The 21,585-nt window shown below is 37.0% G+C and overlaps 1 protein-coding gene across 9 annotated transcripts in view; it reads left to right on the forward strand.

The window, feature by feature from the left end:
- Positions 1-21,585, forward strand: part of ATRX (ATRX chromatin remodeler) — a 314,027-nt gene that overhangs the window by 222,049 nt on the left and 70,393 nt on the right. For all 9 annotated transcript variants that reach the window (XM_081792922.1, XM_081792916.1, XM_081792915.1 and 6 more), the window contains 2 exons: positions 9,546-9,699; positions 14,655-14,761. In XM_081792922.1, coding sequence (XP_081649048.1) covers positions 9,546-9,699; positions 14,655-14,761 — 261 coding nt within the window. The remainder of the gene's footprint in view (positions 1-9,545; positions 9,700-14,654; positions 14,762-21,585) is intronic.

Below are 21,585 nucleotides of genomic sequence, written 5' to 3' on the forward strand. Positions count from 1 at the left end.
CCTTAGATAAATTACCCTTAGTGGGTAACCATTCCTAAAGTTATGTGTGATCTGTGGAACTGCAGAATTCTCCAAAGGAATTTGTTACTTGGCCAGTTGACTAATTGTAGAATGGAGTTTAGTTAACATTTGCTTGATAAACTATTTGTCAGTGGCCCCCAAGACCACCCTGAGGTTCAGTGATTCACAGGGACTCAGCATATAGTTATATTCAGGTCTATGATTTCTTACAATCAAAGGGTACAAAGCAAAATCAGCAAAGGGAAAAGGCACATAGAGTAGAGTCCAGAGGAAACCAGGCATAACCTTCCAAGAGTCTTCTCCCAGTGGAGTCACTCGAGATGTACTGATTTCTTCAGAAATAAGTTATGATAACATGTGAAGTGTCATCTACAAAAGAAGGTCATTCATTAGAGACCCAAGTGTCTAAGTTTTTTTATATATGTTTTAAACACTGTCTGATGCATACCAAATTTCAGCCTCTCAGAAAGAAAATATGTGTTCAGAATAAGCCACTCTAGGCACAGTGAGTCATTCTTATCAGGGAAAGTTTTATATTAGTACAGAAAGCTGTTTACCATTCAAGTACCCAGGGCCAGCCTTGCAAAGCAGGCTTTTCTAAGATGTAATTTTAGGTGACTCTTGAAGAGAGTGAAACATAAATAGAAGTTTGCCTTGCAAAGAATGGGAAAGGTATGGATTCAAGGAAAGGTATGGATTCTTGGAAATATGTGACATGTTTCGATAATAGTTCATTGTGGTTTGAATATCAATACTTAATGAGCTATCTATAAGTAATGGAAATTACCAGGACCCAGACACACACACAAAAAAAGGAACTGATAATTTAAACCATTAAAGGTATGCTATGGAAGCCCTAGGGATATGCTAGTCTTGTGACTAGCAGCTTTGGCTTTCACCTACTCAGTGATATGATAGAAGGCTTTGAGCCCTCTATGAGGTGGAGAGTTCTTTGAACCCAGATTAAAGCTGAATCTCTAAAGGGTATATATAGTCCATTGAAGAATAGGATAGAAAAAAAAATGTGCCTATCAATCCAGATAGATGACAAAGTTTATCTGTTTCACCCTGGTCTCTGGGTTGAGAAAAATAGTTTCTTTGCATTCATAATCTTGGGCTTTCCCTTATATAGGTTATGATTTGAATGTACATTACTTAGTCTAAAAATCTCAAGCTGAAATACCTTGAGTATTCGGGGTTGTTGATCCTTTGGAGCACCTGGCAGAAGCAGATGCAGAATAAGTACGGAGATGTATGACCTTTACCAAGGATTCTCACATATTACAAATGCAGTGAAAGTGAAATGACGATAAAAATTATAGAGAGTTCCGGTGAAAGATGGCTGCATAGGAGGGCACTGGGCTCACATCGTCCTGCTGATCACTTAGATTCCACCCACACCTGCCTAAATAACCCAGAAAACCTCCAGAAGCCTAGCAGAATGGACTCTCTGGAGCCAAGTGTAGTCAAGAGGCCCACGGAAGAGGGTAGGAAGGGCAGAGAGGTGGTGCGTGTTACACGGACTGGCAAGAGGGAGCCAGGATGGTGGAGGGGCAGCCCGCCCAGCAAGGCAGAGCCCCTGAAGTCTGGTTTGCAGAAGCGGAGGGGCGGACTGCGTGAGTTCTGACAACCAGTGGGACTTAACATCTGGAATGTTAAAAGTCAACAGCTCTGCTTGGAAAGCAGGAGGGTTAGAGGACAGTAGGAGGGAGAGTTGTTGAGCCCCAGGAGACAGAGCTCAGCTCGGTGGGGACCAAAGGTGCTGGCGAGCGCCATCTCCCTCTCCCTTCCCCCAGCCATAATCCCAAAGGGAACCAGTTCCCATCACCGAGCTTCCTTGCACAGTGCAAGCACCCAACGCTGTGCTTCTGTGGATCTATCCCTCCGACTGGTCTGCCTCCTTACCAGAGCTGCAGGGCTCCTCCCGCAGGGGACCACCAAAGGCAAAGCTAGCTAAACCTGCCCCTCCTGCCTCTGTACACCTTGCGGATCCATCCCTTCTAATACACCCTTGGCCAGATCCCATTCAAGTCTCACCAAAAGCTTGGCAGTGTGCAAGGAGCCCAGATAGGGGCCACACCTCTGCACAGTGAGCCCTGCCCCTGGGAGAGGGGAAGATAAGGTACACACCCGTCTGACTGTGGCCCCATCTGTGGGCTGGGAACAGACATCGCGTCTCACTGCGGCCCCACCCACGAAAACAAGTTACTCCAGACAGCACAGGGGACATGCCCTGCAGTTTGGCAACACCCCAGGAACTATCCAAAATAACAAAATGGAAGAACTCTCCTCAAAACAAACTCCAGGAAGTAGCAACAGCTAATGAATTGATCAGAAATGATTTAAGCAATATAACGGAACAAGAATTTAGAATAATGGTCATAAAATTAATCTCTGGGCTTGAAAAAAGTATAGAGGACTTTTTTCTCTATAGCAGAGAATCTATTGCTACAGAGATCAAGGGACTAAGAAATAGTCATGAGGAGCTAAAAAATGCTATAAATGAAGTGCAAAATAAAATGGCAACCACAGCTCGGATTAAAGAGGCAGAGGAGAGAATAGGTGAATAAGAATGTAAAATTATGGAAAAGAGGAAGCTGAGAAAAAGATAAAAAAAATCCAGGAGTATGAGGGGAGAATTAGAGCACTAACTGACGCAATCAAACAGAGCAATATCCATATCATGGTAGTACCAGAAGAAGAAAAAGAAGAGACAGAGAGAGAAAGGGGCTGAAGGTGTACTTGAACAAATTATAGCTGAGAACTTCCCTGATCTGGGGAAGTAAACAGGCATTGAAATCCAAGAAGCACACAGAAAACTCCCTTCAGGTGTAACTTGAATCGATCTTCTGCATGACATATCAGTGAAACTGGCAAAATACAAGGATAAAGTAGAGAATTCTGAAAGCAGCTAGGGAATAAACAGGCCCTAACTTACAAAGGTAAACACATAAGGGTAGTAGCTGACCTACCTACTGAAACTTGGCAGGCCAGAAAGGAATGGCAAGAAGTCTTCAATGTGATGAACAGGAAAAAAAAAAAATTGCAGCAGAGAATCCTTTATCCAGCAAGTCTGTCTTTCAGAATAGAAGGAGAGATAAAGGTCTTCCCAAACAAAAACTGAAGGAATTCATCACCACTAAACCAGTCCTACAAGAGATCCTAAGGGGGATTCTGTGAGTGAAATGTTGCAAGGACCACAAAGTACCAGAGACATCACTACAAGCATGACACCTACAGACATCACAATGACTTCTAAACCCATATCTTTCAATTATATCACTGAATGTAAATGGACTAAATGCTCCAACCAAAAGACATAGGGTATCAGAATGGATACAAAAGCAAAACCTATCTATTTGCTGTCTACAAGAGACTCATTTTAGACCCGAGGACACCTTCAGATTGAAAGTGAGGGGATGGAGAACTATCTATCATGCTACTGGAAGTCAAAAGAAAGCTGGAGTAGCCATACTTATATCAGACAAACTAGACTTTAAATTAAAGGTTGTAACAAGAGATGAAGAACGGCATTATGTAATAATTACAGGGTCTGTCCATGAGGAAGAGCTAACAATTATAAATGTCTGTGTGCCTAATATGGGAGCCCCCAAATGTATAAAACAATCACAAACACAAGCAACCTTATTGATAAGAATGTGGTAATTGCAGGGGACTTTGATACTCCACTTATAACAATGGATAGATCATCTTGACACAGGATCAATAAAGAAACAGGGGCCCTGAATGATGCATTGGATCAGATGGACTTGACAGATATACTGAGAACTCTGCATCCCAAAGCAACAGAATATACTTTCTTCTCGAGTGCACATGGAACATTCTCAAAGATATATCACATATTATTTTGGGTCACAAAACAGCCCTTCGTAAGTATAAAAGAATTCAGATCATACCATGCACACTTGCAGACCACAGTCCTATGAAACTTGAAATCAACCACAAGAAAAAGTTAGGAAAACCTCCAAAAGCATGGAAGTAAAGAACACCCTATTTAAGAATGAATGGGTGAACCAGGCAATTAGAGGAGAAATTTAAAAATATATGGAAACAGATGAAAATGAAACACAAGAATCCAAACGCTTTGGGATGCAGTGAAGGCAGTCCTGAGAGGAAAATGCATTGCAATCGAGGCCTATCTCAAGGAACAAGAAAAATCCCAAATACAAAATCTAACACCACACCTAAAGGAAATAGAAGCAGAACAGCAAAGACACCCCAAACCCAGCAGAATAAGAGAAATAATGAAGAGCAGAGCAGAAATAAACAACATAGAATCTAAAAAAACCATTGAGGAGATCAGTGAAACCAAGAGTTGGTTTTTTGAAAAAATAAACCAAATGGATAAACCTCTAGCCAGGCTTCTCAAAAGGAAAAGGGAGATGACCCAAATAGATAAAATCATGAATGAAAATGGAATTATGACAACCAATCCCTCAGAAATACAAGCCATTATCAGGGAATACTATGAAAAATTATATGCCAACAAACTGGGCAACCTGGAAGAAATGGACAAATTCCTCAACACCCACCCACTTCCAAAACTCAAACAGGAATAAATAGAAAACTTGAACAGACCCATAACCAGTGAATAAATTGAACGAGTTATCAAAAATCTCCCAACAAGTAAGAGTCCAGGACCAGATGGCTTCCCAGGGGAATTATACCAGACATTTAAAGCAGAGATAATACCTATCCTTCTCAAGCTATTCCAAAAAGTAGAAAGGGAAGGAAAACTACCAGACTCATTCTATGAAGCCAGCATTACTTTGATTCCTAAACCAGACAGAGACCCAGTAAAAATGAGAACTACAGGCCAATATCCCTGATGAATATGGATGCAAAAATTCTCAATAAGATACTAGCAAATCAAATTCAACAGCATATAAAAAGAATTATTCACCATGATCACGTGGGATTCATTCATGGGCTGCAGGGCTGTTTCAACATTCGCAAATCAATCAATGTGATACATCCCATTAATAAAAGAAAAGAACCATATTATCCTGTCAATCGATGCAGAAAAAGCATTTGACAAAATTCAGCATCCTTTCTTCAGAAAAACCCTCGAGAAAGTTGGGATAGAAGGAACATCCTTAAACATCATCAAAGCCATTTATGAAAAGTCCACAGCTAACATCATCCTCAATGGGGAAAAACTGAGAGCTTTCCCCCTGAGATCAGGAACATGACAGGGATGTCCACTCTCACTGCTGTTGTTGAACATAGTGTTGGAAGTGCTAGCATCAGTAAGCAGACAACAAAAGGAAATCAAAGGCATCAAAATTGGCAAAGATGTAGTCAAGCTTTCACTTTTTGCAGACGACATGATATTATACATGGAAAACTCAATAGACTCCACCAGAAGTCTGCTAGAACTGATACATGAATTCAGCAACGTCTCAGGATACAAAATCAATGTACAGAAATCAGTTCCATTCTTATACACTAACAATGAAGCAACAGAAAGACAAATAAAGAAACTGATCCCATTCACAATTGCATCGAGAATCATAAAATACCTACGAATAAACCTAACCAAAGATGTAAAAGATCTGTGTGCTGCAAACTATTGAAAGGTTATGAAGGAAATTGAAGAAGACAGAAATGGAAAAACGTTCTGTGCTCATGGATTGGAAGAATAAATATTGTTAAAATGTCAGTACTACCCAAAGCAGTCTACACATTCCATGCAACAAAATTGCACCAGCATTCCTCTGAAAGCTAGAACAAACAATCCTAAAGTTTGTATGGAACCACAAAAGACCCTGAATAGCCAAAGTAATTTTCAGGAAGAAGACCAAAGTGGGAGGCATCACAATCCCAGACTTTAGCCTCTACTACAAAGCTGTAATCATCAAGACAGCATGGTATTGGCACCAAAACAGACACATAGACCAATGGAGTAGAATAGAAACCCCAGAATTGGACCCACAAAAGTATGGCCAACTAATCTTTGACAAAGCAGGAAAGAATATCCAATGGAAAAAAGACAATCTCTTTCACAAATGGTGCCGGGAGAGCTGGATGGCAACATGCAGAAGAATGAAACTAGACCACTTTCTTACACCATTCACAAAGATAAACTCAAAATGGACAAAGGACCTGAATGTGAGACAGGAAACCATCCAAACCCTAGAGGAGAAAGCAGGAAAAAACCTCTCTTTCAGCCGCAGCAATTTCTTACTTGACACATCCCCAAAGGCAAGGGAATTAAAAGCAAATGAACTATTGGGACCTCATGAAGATAAAAAGCTTATGCACTGCAAAGGAAACAGTCAACAGAACTAAAAGGCAAGCAACGGAATGGGAAAAGATATTTGCAAATGACGTATCGGGCAAAGGGCTAGTATCCAAAATCTATACAGAACTCACCAAACTCCACACCCGAAAAGCAAATAATCCAGTGAAGAAATGGGCAGAAAACATGAATAGGCACATCTCTAAAGAAGACATCCAGAGGGCCAACAGGCACATGAAAAGAGGCTCAGCATCACTCCTCATCAGGGAAATACAAATTAAAACCACACTGAGATATCGCCTCATGCCAGTCAGAGTGACTAAAATGAACAAATCAGGAGACTGTAGATGCTGACGAGGATGTGGAGAAACGGGAACCCTCTAGCACTGTTGGTGGGAATGCAAACTGGTGCAGCCGCTCTGGAAAACAGTGTTGAGGTTCCTCAAAAAATTAAAAATAGACCTACCCTATGACCCAGCAATAGCACTGCTGGGAATTTACTCAAGGGATACAGGAATGCTGATGCATAGGGGCACTTGTACCCCAATGTTTATAGCAGCACTTTCAACAATAGCCAAATTATGTAAAGAGCCTAAATGTCCATGAACTGATGAGTGGATAAAGAAATTGTGGTTTATATACACAATGGAATACTACGTGGCAATGAGAAAGAATGAAATATGGCCTTTTGTGGCAACATGGATGGAACTGGAGAGTGTGATGCTAAGTGAAATAAGTCATATGGAGAAAGACAGATACTATATGTTTTCACTCTTATGTGGATCCTGAGAAACTTAACTGAAGACCATGGGGGAGGGGAACGTAAAAAAAAAAAAAAAAAAAAAAAAGGTTAGAGAGGGAGGGAGCCAAAACTTAAAAGACTCTTAAAAACTGAGAACAAACTGAGGGTTGATGGGGTTTCGAGGGAGGGGAGGGTGGGTGAGGGGTATTGAGGAGGGCACCTGTTGGGATGAGCACTAGGTGTTGTATGGAAACCAATTGACAATAAATCTCACATTAAAAAAAATTACAGAATAACCAAGGAAACTATTATCTTCAGGAAACGTTAGCCACAAAATAAGTTAGCAGCAAGCCTGATAAAAGTTAACACACAAAACTAACAGCCTAATTAGATTCTCTAGGGCCTCAGATAATAGAAGTTTTTGATAAAGACTACAGTTATTTTTAGTGAGAATTTTAAATATCACACGTGTAAGTTTATTCCATAAAATTTAAAACTTATGAGATAGACAATATTCTAGAAAAATATAACAACATTGAGTGTTCTTTTGACAGTAGCCAAAAATTAGAAATTATCTACGTGTCTATGAGAGGGACTGATGAGGAGATGCCATAATGTCTATGAGGAGAGCTAAAAATGATGGTATATTTGGGCAGTGGAATTCTACATAGCGGTTAGAGTGATTAAGTAAGTCTCACTTTGAATGAAAAATGATAAGCTACATTTATTGAAGAAATAAATCATATAAAGATACATCCAGTATGTACTGATTACATGGAGTTTAAAAACATGAAAGGTAATATAGGGTTTAGGCATACATGTGTAGTGAAAATATAAAAACATACACAAAAATAGTAAATATTGAATTGAGGGTTTTATTTTATTTTCATTTATATATATTTGAGTTTTTACTTTTTTTAAGTGTAGTTGACTCAATATTAGATTAGTTTCAGGTGTACAACTTAGTGATTTGACAAGTTTATGCATTATGCTATATTCCCCACAAATGTGGCTATCATTTGTCCTATTATATTGCTATTAATGATATCATTAACTGTATTCCTTATGCTGTGCCTTTTATTCTCATGACTTGGTTTGTTCTATGTATTTATAGGTCTGATACTGCTTTTTGTTTGTTTATTCATTTGTTTTGCTTTGTTTTTAGATTCCCATGAGTTAACTCATTCCATAACCCGAGGCCTGTACGTCCCTCTCCCCTTCACCCATTTTGCCTGTCTGCCCATCCTCCTCCCCTCTGGCAACACTGTTTGTTCTCTGTATTTATATATCTGATTCTGCTTTTTCTTTATTCATTTTTTAAGATTCCACTTATGGGCAGAATAATATGGTATTTTCCCTTATGAGTCTGACTTATTTCACATACCTTAATACCCTGTAAATCTAGAGAGTTTCATAAGTTGGGATTTTAGAAACCTAGAAAGAAGGGAAGGATAGAAGAGGATGTAATTGAGTATGGTTACATATTAGTCGTCACCTGCATCAGAAGCAGATTTAATTAATAAGTGGTAAAATTTAATGAAGATGGGATGTGGGAAACACTGGTGTTCATTATATTCTATATATTTTTGTGAATGTTTAAAATATTTTGTTTATAACAAAAATGTGTAAAAATTTAAAATAGTTTGCATTAAAAAGCAGTTGAGGGAAGGTACAAAAACCAGGTAAACCTTTATGTTCCTTGTTTTGAATTGAACTGTTTATGTTTAGATATAATGGATTATTTTGTATTACTTTCTTCTTACATCTTTTATAGTCAAAAGTTTGCGGGGAAAATAAGAAAATGATTTAACATGATATGATCATTCTGGGATCAATCCTTGTTTGTTTTCCAGAATTCTAGTAGGAAAGAGAAATGTTTCATGCCCCTAAGATCTTTTCTCTCTTAATCTCTGAGTCAGTCTGTCTCTTCCCTCCCTCCTCTCCTCCCTACCTTTCTCTGTCTTTCTTTGGTTCTCTATGTCTTTTTCTCTCCTAGTCTCTGTCTCTTGAGATGTGTGTTGGGAGTTATACTCTCTCAGTGACTTGGGGGCTTTGCCTCTTAGGGTCTCTGTTTTTCTGAGTCTCCCACTCCCAGGCACTGTTTCTCATAGTTGTACTTTCTCAGGGTCTTTCTCTTGCTTACTCTCTCAGTTGATGTGCCTGCTCCCACTCAATGTTTTTCTTCCTTTGCATCCATACGTGTGTGTTTGTGTGTGTCTGACTCCCTGTCTCTTTCTCTCCCTCTCCTAGGATGGGTTTGTCCCCTCTACTCCACTCCCCAACCTTGTGTCTTTTTCTCACAGTATAACTCTCTCTTTCTTGGGGTGGTCTTTTTTCCCTCTTTTTTGCAAGAGGGTGCCCTCCCTCCCCGTTATCCCCCTCTCCCCTCTCCTCTTCTTCCTTCCCCTCTCTCCCTCTCTCTCCTCTTTCTCTTGGTGCCTGTCTTAATCTTTCTTTTAGGATCTTTCAGTTTTCTTTCCTTATTTGCCTACTCATTTATGTTTCATTTGTTTTATTTAGGTAAAGCTACTTCTTCTTCTAATCCAAGCAGCCCAGCTCCAGACTGGTACAAAGATTTTGTTACAGATGCTGATGCTGAGGTTTTAGAACATTCTGGAAAAATGGTACTTCTCTTTGAAATTCTTCGAATGGCAGAGGAAATTGGGGATAAAGTGTAAGTTTCTCCTATTTTTATTCTATAAATGAACCTTTTTAATAATCCTTCTGTTGTTTAAACAATTTATTTGAAGAAATCTGTTTTGTTTTCTTCCTTAGAACGATGTAATTTTTTTGGTTAGTGTAGTGATAGACCACTATCTTCCTTCTAAGCCACTAGTTCTGAGTGCATATTCTGGTTATTTCTTGATTGCGGTTTTCCCTTTCTGGCTATTGCACCTTGAACTTATTTCTTTGAGCCAAGCCTCTGATGGATATCTATATTTCACTATCTTTAATATTATTTTTCAATCCATGTAGTGTGGTTTCTACCATGTCACTTTATTGAGATTTTTTTCCCCCCTAAAGTCAGTTAGTGACCTTTTAATCTCCAAATCTAGTGCCCTTCAACTGTATTTCACCTCTTTGACTATTCTCCATAATTTCTCCTTTGTTTTTGTTCCTGTTTGTTTTACTTCTAGCATTTGTGTCCCCATTCCCTTCCTTGCGTCCCTGCCTTCCACTCTCATCCTTCAAATTACTATTCAGAATACATACTTTTAATGTTTTGAACCATACTTACTATTTAGGTTGTTATAAGGTCCCAACATCTGATCATAAAATATTTTAAAAATGTGTCTGTGATTCTTTTAATAACAGTTTAACATAAGGCTGAAATCTTTTATCTTAAAAACTTTCAAACTTAGTTCTTTTAACTCTTGGAAGGAGGTAGATCTGCTATTAATATTTCTAATCCATCTTTTAATATACCTCTAATGTTAATAAATTCATTTTTAAAATTTTTTTTTAAATTTTAATGTTTATTTCTGAGACAGAGACAGAGCATGAGTGGGGGAGGGGCAGAGAGAGAGGGAGACACAGAATTAGAAGCAGGCTCCAGGCTCTGAGCTGTCAGCACAGAGCCTGATGCGGGGCTCGAACTCACAAACTGTGAGATCATGACCTGATCTGAAGTCGGTCGCTCAACTGACTGAGCCACCCAGGCGACCCTAATGTTAATGCATTCTAATATACTTGTATGTCTTTTCACTGGATAGTGAGTTGTTTGAAGACACAGACTGTTTTATTATTTTTATTAACTTACTATATCTTGCACTTAGTAAGTACTTGATAAAATTTATTTTTGTTGTATATTACGACTTTATTTACACAGAAACAAGTGGTTCAGATATGTGATGAATGGAGTGACAATATTGGAGGTAAAGGACATGTTTTGGAATAGAAATAACAGGATTTAGTACATTAAATTCAGGGCAATAAGAATGAAAGAGTAGTCAAAAATGACTCCTAGGCTTCCAGACCAGGAGGCTGGTGAATTCTGGTGCTACTTACTAAAATGGAGAATAGGGAAGAACTACGTTTATTAGACATCGTAAAGAAGTCTGTTCTGGCTATGTTAAGTTTGAGAGCCCTATTAGATATCCATAGAAGATGCAAGTAGAAAGTGGATATTTGAATTCAGCATTCCTAAGAAGTCAGGAGAAATGATTGCTTTGACATGCTTTGCTCTTTTCTGCTATCAACTTCTGTAGTTTAAAATTAATTTTTATTTGGGTACCATACAAGAATTTTAAGAATATGGAAGGGATTTTAGTGGTCTTTGAATTTCCTAGGCAGTGCAAGAATCTCTTCCACCATTTTCATCATGATGTTCTCGTAGCCTCTCCTATGGTAGAACATTTGCCATTTCAGAAGGCTACCTATAGTTGAATACTTCAAATTTTTAGAAATTGTATCCTTATCTTTAGTTTGTACTTTATCCCTATACATTTTCCTTGTGGTTTAAAATTGAACATATCTTTTGCTTTTTTTACACTCTTATAGTGTTTTTTTTTAGTTATAAGCCCAACTGATAGACATTATCAGTGCTAATACTGTAAAACTATGCATTTCCTTAACTGTGATTACCACTATTCTTTATTTGTCCAACATTTCCTTATGGAAGTTTTCAAACATAAAAACAGAAAGAATTTTACAGTGAATACCCATATGCCTATCACCTAGCATCTGTACTATATTCTATATTTCATTGTACTTTCTTTATTACATATCTATTTATCTATCCATCTTATTTTCCTGATGCCTTCCAATGCAGGTTGCAGACATCAATACTACTGTTTTAATTGTCTCCTTTTCAGATAATGGTGGGTTCATCTCTCTTGTCACTTTTAGCTTTTTTTTTTTTTTTTTCTCTGCATTGATCTATTCTTTGTATGGCCTAATTTCATAGGTTTTAAACATACTTCAGTTTTTTAGCACCCATCTCAAAATGTGGTCACAGCAAACAAAACACTTCAACTGAGTTTTTATTAACACAGACTTATAGTAAAGCAGGTTCTTGTTTATTCTGGACCCTATAGTTCATCCATGCGGTCCAATAGAGAGGGTTTCCAACATCTAAGTAACACTGTTGGTTCATATTGAACTCATGGTCAGCTGAGACTCTCGTTTATTTTTTAAAGAAGAACTGCTGTTAAATCAGATTTTTCTATTCTCTATTTGTGCAGTTGATCTTTTGACCCAAGTGTAAACTTGATATTTCGTGGGGCAAAAGATAAATGAATTTCAGTGATTTTAGCCAATGGTGTGTTGATAAATGTTTAACAACTGACTCTTCAGGAAAATAATAACACAAAAGGAAATGAAGCAAGAAAGAAAAGCTCTAATTTGTAACATTTGCTGATTTTCATAGTCAAATACTGCCATGTTCAATTTTAAGCTATCATCATGATGTCAGTGGTGGGAAGAAATGCTAACAATCTACTTTCCTGTTCCAAGCTAGTTATAGCTAATTCCAGTACACTACTGGTTTCAGTCCAGCCCTTCTAACTTGTTTTCTGTCATTTAAATATTAAAATTTGATTAAATTTTAATTTTCCAGGTTTTTTTGTATATGTATGAATTTGATTTGTATTGATTTTATATTTTCATAGGAGTCACTAATAAAATAGATAAAGCCAAGGTAGTTTATACAAGTATGAAAATTATTACCAATCCGGGCAGTAGTTTTTCATGTTATCTGCAACTAGAAAAAGTCAACAGAGATAACCATTAGTATGTAGCCACTTAATCCTAATAATACCACCTTTTTCATAGTGAGGTTTTTCTGAGCTCAGTGGTTCCCAGAACCAGTCTTAATGCTGACTCAAGTCAACCTTTTTCCAGAATAGTAACCCAAATTCCAGATTAATTCCAATTAAATAAATAATTAGTATTTCTAAGAATAAGTCTCCTAGTTATAAGAATTGCAAGAAACTTAATCTGTAGCTCAGAAAGAAGTGATTCAGTAAAGGTTTTGATTCTGGGAAAGATAATCAACCTACTGAGGGATCAAGGCCGTTGGTCATTTAAACTTAGTATTGGGAATAAATTCATTTCCTTACCAGTATACCAGGAGTACCAACTAGGAGACATTAGACTTCCATAGTGCATGCAGAGTTTAGGAAGTCATACAATAGCCAGTGCATATGTTGTTAACTCCAACAGCTGTTTCATAACTTGAGTTGTTCTTTTTAGTTCTACTAAATCTGAAGACATCCAGCATTGAGTGTTGAAGGATCTTCTGGAGTCATAAAAGCATCGTTCTCTTACAGTACAGCTTTCAGAATCAATTAAAACCAAACTGTTTGGACAGATGTCTAGTTCCTTATATACTAACCTACTTTGTTTGCATATGTAAGGGAGAGAATGAGCCTTCCTTCATTCTCTTTCTAGATTTTTTTTTCATTTCCTGTGTATAATTATGTCCACTTCTCACCAAAGGGATAGATGAGAGTAGTGATTTTCAAACTGTTTCTCAGAGCCCTTGAAAGTTGGTGACCTAGAGCAAAGGCTAAGGGGCCAGTGACACTTTTACCTTCTTCTCCCCCAAGGCACCCTGATTTTATTTTATGTGTATGTATACACACGTGTGTGTGTGTGTGTGTGTGTGTGTGTGTGTGTGTGTGTGTATTAAGTTTTTATTTAAGTCCCAGTTAGTTAACATACAATGTAATTGTAGTTTCAGGTTCAACACGTGATGGGGATTAAAGAGTGTACTTGTAATGAGCATCAGGTGTTGTATAGAAGTGTTGAATCACTATATAGTAATTATATTGAAATTATTTATTATATTTAATACCGCATAAGCCATTTTCATGGCTAAAATCAGGAGTTAGAAAACTATTGGGATGGCGAATAAGGAATCAGACATATTTGAAATGGAATAACAAAGTGTTTTAGAATGTGTATAAGTCTAAAATTACTCAAATACTTTTAATAAGACTTTTTTATCATATTCACTAAGTAGTGTCTTTTATACAATAAAAGTTTTAAATTTTGCTGAAATCCCGTTTATCAGCTTTTTTCCTGTAGATCATACTTTTGGTGTTCTACGAATTGTTTGTCTAACCCCAAGTTACACGAATTTTCTTAATTGTGTTTTTTAAACATTCTACAGTTTAACATTTTAAATTTAGATTTATGCTTTATCTTGAATTACTTTTTGTATAAAGTGTGAGATTTAGGCCAAAATTTTTTTTTTTTTTTTTGCATATGGATGTTGAATTTTGCCAAGATCATTGTTGAAAAAATTATCCTTTTTCCACTGAATTGCCTCTGCTCTTTGTAAAAAACCATTTAGCTAACTATATTGTGTGGCTTTGTATATCTGGACCCTATATTCTGTTCCATTGATTTGTGCTTGTCCCTTAATCAGCACTACATTGTTCTGATTACTTAAGCTTTGTAAATGTCGAAATCACGTAGAGTTAGGCCTCCAACTTTTTCAAAGTTGTTTTGGGTACTGTGTGTGCTCAGCATTCTCATATAAACTTTAGAATCAGCTTGTTAATTTCTCAAAAGTCATACTATAGTTTTGATTAGAATTGTGTTGAATTTGTAGACCAGTTTGGGAAGAAGTGATATCTTTACTATGTGAATATTCTAATTCATGAACACTCTCCATTTTTTTAGCCTTGTTTTCAGCCAGTCTCTCATATCTCTGGACTTGATTGAAGATTTTCTTGAATTGGCTAGTAGGGAAAAGACGGAAGATAAAGATAAACCCCTTATTTATAAAGGTAAGTTACAAACATTTCTGTATTATAATTTTTGTATATGTGTTGCTGAAGCGAGCACTGTATTATAATTTTTGAAACCTTCGTTTAAATGTATTTTACAAGCATTTTAACAATAAAAGAAAAAAATACTACCCAGACACACAACTTTAATGTATTCATTTTTTCTGCACATTCTTCTTGTCCTTATCTATGTAAATATGGTCTTAACTGTTGGAATTGTAACATAAAATAAGATTTTTTGGTTTTTTTGTTTTTGTGAAGAGCTTTATTGACATATAATTCACATATCATGCAGTTCAACCATTTTAAGTGAATAGTTTATTGGTTTTTAGTATATTCATGGAGTTGTGCAACCATCACCACAACTTTCAACCATTTTAATCGCCACCAAAGAAACCCTGTATCCTTTAGCTATTACCCTCCTACCCGTGCCTTCCACCTCTTCAAACCTTAAGCAGTCACTCATCAATCTGCTTTCTGTTTCTATAGATTAACCTGTTCTGAAACTTTCATATAAAGGGATTCATATAATATGTGTTTTTTTGTGACTGTTTTTTTTTCATATAGTGTGTTTCAGGGTTTTCCATGTTGTAGCATGTGTCAATATCTTATTCATTAGGTAATAAAGACCTAATATTCCATTGTATGGATAATACCCACATTTTGATTATCCATTTATTCATTCATATATATCTGGGTTGTTTTCACCTTTTGACTGTTGTGAACAGTGCTATGATAAATATTTGTATTCAAGTATTTAAGCATCTGTTTTCACTTCTTTTGGTTGTATACTTAGGAATGGAATTATTGGGTCACGTGGTAATTTTATGTTTAACTTATTGAGGAACCACCAAACTGTTTTCCTTACTGGCTGTACTATTTTACATTTCCACAAACAGTGTACAAGGGTTCCAGTTTCTCCACATCTTCACCAATAGTTATCTTCTGTTTTGTTTTGCTTTGCTTTGCTTTGCATTGCTTTGTTTTATTACAAGCATACCTCAGGGATATTGAGGGTTTGGTTCCAGACCACTGCAAAAAAGCCTGGAGCCTGCTTTGGATTCTTTGTCTCCCTCTCTCTCTCTCTCTCTGCCCCTCCCCCACTCATGCTCTCTCTCAAAAAAAATGAATAATCATTAAAAAAATAAGACAGCAGTGAAGTTTGCTGCATTGACTTTTTACATGAACAGTTTCTGTGTAGCATGCAATGCTGTTTGATAACATTTTATCCCCAGTAGAATTCCTTTCAAAATTGGATTCAGTCTTCTCAAACCCTGTTGCTGCTTTATCAAATAAGTTTATATAACATTTTGGATCATTTGTTGTCATTTCAATGATCTTCACAGCATCTTCACCAGAAGTAGATTCCACCTCAAGAAACCACTTTCTTTTCTCATCTGTAAGAGGCAAATCCTCATCTGTTCAAGTTTTATCTTGACATTGCAGCAATTCAGTCCTATCTTCAGGCTTCACTTCTCTTTTTTTTTTCAAAAAACTTTTTTAAGTTTATTTATTTTAAAAGAGAGACAGTGTGAGTGGGGGAGGGGTAGAGAGGGAAACAGAAAATCCCTAGCAGGCTCTGTGCTGCCAGGGTGGAGCCCGATGTAGGGATCAAACCCACTAAAGTGTGAGATTATGACCTGAGCTGAAACTGAGAGTTGGATGCTTAACCGACTGAGCCACCCAGGCACCCCTCAGGCTTCACTTCTAATTCCAGTTGTCTTGCTATTTCAATCACATCTGAAGTTATTTCTTCCAGTGAAATCTTGAACCTCTAAAATTCATCTATGAGGGTTGGATTCAACTTCTTCCAAATGTCAATATTTTGACCTCTTCCCATGAATCACAAATGTTCTTTTTTATTATTTTTTATTTTGAAAGAGAGAGAGTGTGTGCATGTAAGCAGGGGAGGAGCAAGGAGAGAGGGAGAGAGAGAATCCCAAGCAGGTTCTGCACCATCAGTGCAGAACCCAATGTGGGTCTGAACCCATGAACCGTGAGATCATGACCTGAACTGAAATCAAGTCGGATGCTTAACTGACTGAGCCACCCACGTGCCCCATTTTAATCGCCACCAAAGAAACCCTGTATCCTTTAGCTATTACCCTCCTACCCGTGCCTTCCACCTCTTCAAACCTTAAGCAGTCACTCATCAATCTAATAGCACCTAGAATGGTGCTATGAGATTAGAATTAATAGAATTAATAGCACCTAGAATGGTGAATGCTTTCCAGAAGGTTTTCAATTTATTTTGAGACTACAGCCTTACAAAATGTATTTCTTAAATCATAAAACTCGAATGTTTAAATTACTCTTTCATCTATGGGCTGCAGAATAAATGGTGTGTTAGCAGATCATGAAAACAACATTAATCTTGTGTTCATTTTCATAAGACTTCTTGGCTGATGAGGTGCATGGTCAATGAGCAGTAATATTTTGAAAGAAGCCTTTTTTTTTTTTTCCTGAGCAGTAGGCCTCAACAGTGGACTTAAAATACTTAGTAAACCAGGTCAAAAACAGATGTGCCGTCATCCAGGCCTTGTTGTTCCCTTTATAGAGCACAGGCAGTGTAGATTTAGCTTAATTCTTCAGAGGCCCTGGATTTTTCAGAATAGTAAATGAGCATTAGCTTCAACTTAAAGTTACCAGCTGCATTAGCCCCTAAGAAGAGAGTCAGTCTGTTCTTTGAGTTTTGAAGCCAGGCATTGACTTCTCTCTAGCTATGAAAGTCAGAGATGACATCATCTTGTAATAGAAGGCTGTTTTGTCTACATTGAAAATATGTTGTTTAGTATAGCCACCTTTACTAATTATTTTAGCTAGATCTTCTGGATAACCTGCAACAGCTTTTACATCAGCACTTGTTGCTTCACCTTGCACTTTTGTGTTATGGATACCACTTTCTTTGTATCTCATGAGTCAACCTCTGCTTGCTTTAAACTTTTCTTTTGCAGCTTCTTCACCTCTCTTGGCTTTCATAGAACTGGAGAGAGTTAGGGCCTTGCTCTGGATTAGATTTTGGCCTAATGAAATGTCATGACTGGTTTGATTTTCTATCCAGACCACTAAAACTTTTTCCACATCAGCAATGAGACTGTTTTGCTTCTTTAATCATTCATGTGTTCACTGGAGTAGCACTTTTAATTTCCTTGGAGAACTTTTCCTTTGCATTTACAACTTGGCTAACTGGCAGAAGAGGCCTAACTTTAGGCCCATCGCATCTGTCAACACGCCTTCCTCATTAAGCTTAATCATTTCTAGCTTTTGACTTAAAGTGAGAAACATATGACTCTTCCTTTTACTTGAACACCTAGAGGCCAAGTGTAGGGTTATTAATTGGCCCAATTTCATTATTATTGTGTCTCAGGAAATAGGAAGGTCTGAGGAGAGGGAGAGATGTGGGGGATTGGCCAGTTGGTGGAACAGTCAGAACACACACAACATTATATTAGTGAAGTTCTCTGTCTTCAGTGGGTGTAATTTGTTGTACCTCAAAATAGTTACAATAGTAACGTCAGATTTTACTGATCACAGATCACCATAACGAATATGGTAATGAAAAAGTTTGAAATATTGCTAGAATTTCCAAAATGGGACACAGAGACACAGAGTGCACAAATGTACCAATAGACTTGCTTGACACAGGGTTGCCACAAACCTTCAATTTGTGAAAAAACAGTATGTGAGAAATACCACAATAAAATAAGGCCAGCTTGTAAAGCCATCCTAGTGGCTATGAAGTGGTATCTCATTGTGATTTTGATTTGTATTTCTCTAATGACTCATAATGTTGAACATCTTTTCATGTTTTTATTGACTATTTGTATCTTTGGAGAAATGTTTATTGAGGTCCTTTGCCCATTTTTGAATTTGGTTGTCATTAAGTTTTAGGAGGTTTGTTTTATATTTTCTGCATATGAAGCTCTTATTAAATATATGATTCACAAATATTTTCTCTTGTTCTGTGGGTTGTCATTTCACTTTCTTTTTTAAAAAAATTTAGTGTTTATTCATTTTTTTGAGAGAGAGGGGGAGAGGGGCAGTGAGAGAGGGAGACACAGAATCTGAAGCAGGCTCCAGGCTCTGAACTGTCAGCACAGAGCCAGATGCAGGGCTCAAACCATGAACTGCGAGATCATGATCTGAGCTGAAGTCAGACACTTAACTGACTGAGCCACCTAGGTGCCCCTCACTTTCTTGATAGTGTTTTTTGATGGACACAAGTTACTCTTTTTGATGAAGTCCAGGAGATTTGTATTTTCTTTTGTTACTTGTGCTGTTGGTGTTATATCTAAAAAACCATTGCCAGATATGTTCATGAAGATTTATCCCTATGTTTCCTTCCAAGAATTGTATAACTTTTGCTCTTATATTTAGGTTTTTGATCCATTTTGAGTTGATTTCTATATATAATGTGAAGTAAAGGTCTAAATTTCTATATATGATGTGAAGTAAAGGTCCAACTTCAGTCTTTTGCTGTGTCTATTCAGTTATCCTTGCACTATTTCTTGAAAGGACTATTCTTTCCCTGTTTAATGGTCTTGGCACCCTTGTTGAAAATCAGCTGGTCATAGAGCCATAGGCTTATTTCTTGATTCTTAGTTCTATTCCACTAATCTATATCAGTCCTTATGCCAGTAACATACTGTCTTGATTATCTTTGCTTTGAAAGTAAGTTTTGAAAGTGAATCATCCTGTTTTGTTCTTCTTCAAGATTGTTTAGGCTATTCTGGGTCCCTGGCAATTCCATATGAATTTTCAAATCAGTTTGTAAATTTCTACAGAGAAGTCAGCACAGGGATTCTGATTAGGATTCTAACTGGGATTATGATAGGGATTACGTTGAATCTTTATTTCATTTTAGGAAGCATTGCCATCTTAACAATATTCAGTCTTCTGATCCATGAACTAGGATGTTTTAGGATTTATTTAGGTCTTTAATTTTCTTTCACAAGTGTTTTGTAGTTTTTAGTACATACATTTTGCAAGTTGTGTGTTAATTTATTCCTACTTATTTTATTCTTTTTGATGGTAATTTAAATGGAATTTTGTTTTTAATACTAATTTTGGATTGTGTCTTGCAAATGGTTTTAAAAAATTAAGTTTTGCATATTCATTCAATTATTAGTCCTAATAGTTTTTAAGTGGATAAAGGGTTTTCCATATACAAGATCATATTATTTGCAAGTAAAGATAATTTATGTTTTCCTTTCCAATGTGGATTACTTCTGTTTCTTTTTCTTGACCAATTTCCCTGGTTACACCTCTTAGTACAGTGTTGAGTGACAAGAGCAGATGCCCTTTTCTTGTTCTTAATCTTGGGGGATAGAGCGTCTGATCTTTCACCATTAGTATAGTGTTGTAGTTTTTTCATAGAAGCTGAGGAAGTTCCTTTCTATTTCCAGTTTTGTAATTTTTTTTTATCATGAATGGTGTTAGATATTGTCAAATGATTTCTCTGCATCTACTGAGATTATCATATGGGTTTTTAAAATTCTTTTGATATGGTACATTACTTTGAATGTCAGATAGTAAACCAACCTTGCATGCCTGGGATAAATCCCATTTGGTCATGGTATATAATTCGCTTTATATGTTGCTGAATTCTGTTTACTAATATTTTGTTGAGGATTTGTGCATCCTTATTCCTAAGAGATACTAGTTTTCAGTTTTGTTTTCTTTTACTATTTGGTTTTGGTATGAGGCTAATACTGCCCTCATTTTAATGAGTTGGGAAGTATTCCTTTTCCTGTTTTTTGAAAGAGTTTGAAAAAAAAATGAAAGAGTTTGGGAAGAATTGATGTTAGTTCTTTTTAAAATGTTTGCCAGAACTCAGTAGTGAAGCCATCTGGAACTGGGCTTTTCTTGTGGATAGTTTTTATCATCATTATCAATAACATTATTGTAAAATATACATGACATAAAATTTAACATTTTGTCAGAGTAAAAAGGCAACCTACAGTACAGGAGAAAACATTTGCAACTCATATATCATTTAAGGGGTTAATATCCAGAATACGTAAAGAACTACAATTCAACAATAAACAGATAATCTAATTCAAAAAATGGGCAAAAGAAACAGACACTTGAAAAGGTGCTCAACATCACTCATCATCAGGGAAATACAGATCAAAACCACATTGAGATACCACCTCACACCAGTCAGAGTGGCTAAAATTAACAACTCAGGAAACAACAGCTGCTGGTGAAGATGTGGAGAAATGGGAACCCTCTTACAGTGTTGGTGGGAATGCAAACTGGTGCAGCTGCTCTGGAAAACAGTGTGGAGGTTCCTTAAAAAATAAAAAATAGAACTACCCTACAACCCAGAAATAGCACTACTAGGAATTTATACGGGGGATACAGGAGTGCTGATTCATAGGGGCACAAGTACCCCAATGTTTATAGCAGCAGTTTCAACAATAGCCATATTGTGGAAAGAGCCTAAATGTCCATCAACTGATGAATGGATAAAGAAGATGTAGTTTGTATATACAATGGGATACTACTTGGCACTGAGAAAGAATGAAATCCTGCCATTTGCGACAATGTGGATGGAACTGGAGGGTATTATGCTAAGAGAAATAAGTCAGTCAGAGAAGGACAGATATCATGTTTTCACTCATATGTGGAATTTGAGAAACTTAACAGAAGATCATGGGGGAAGGGAAGGGGAAAAATAGTTTCAAGCAGAGAGGGAGGCAAACCCATAAGAGACTCTTAAATACAGAGAACAAACTGAGGGTTGATGGGATGTCAGGGGAGAGGGAAAATGGGTGTTGGGCATTGAGGAGGGCACTTGTTAGGATGAGCACTGGGTGTTG

This window comes from Panthera onca, chromosome X (genome assembly GCF_046562875.1).
Source record: "Panthera onca isolate mPanOnc1 chromosome X, mPanOnc1 haplotype 2, whole genome shotgun sequence".
NCBI lineage: Eukaryota > Metazoa > Chordata > Mammalia > Carnivora > Felidae > Panthera > Panthera onca.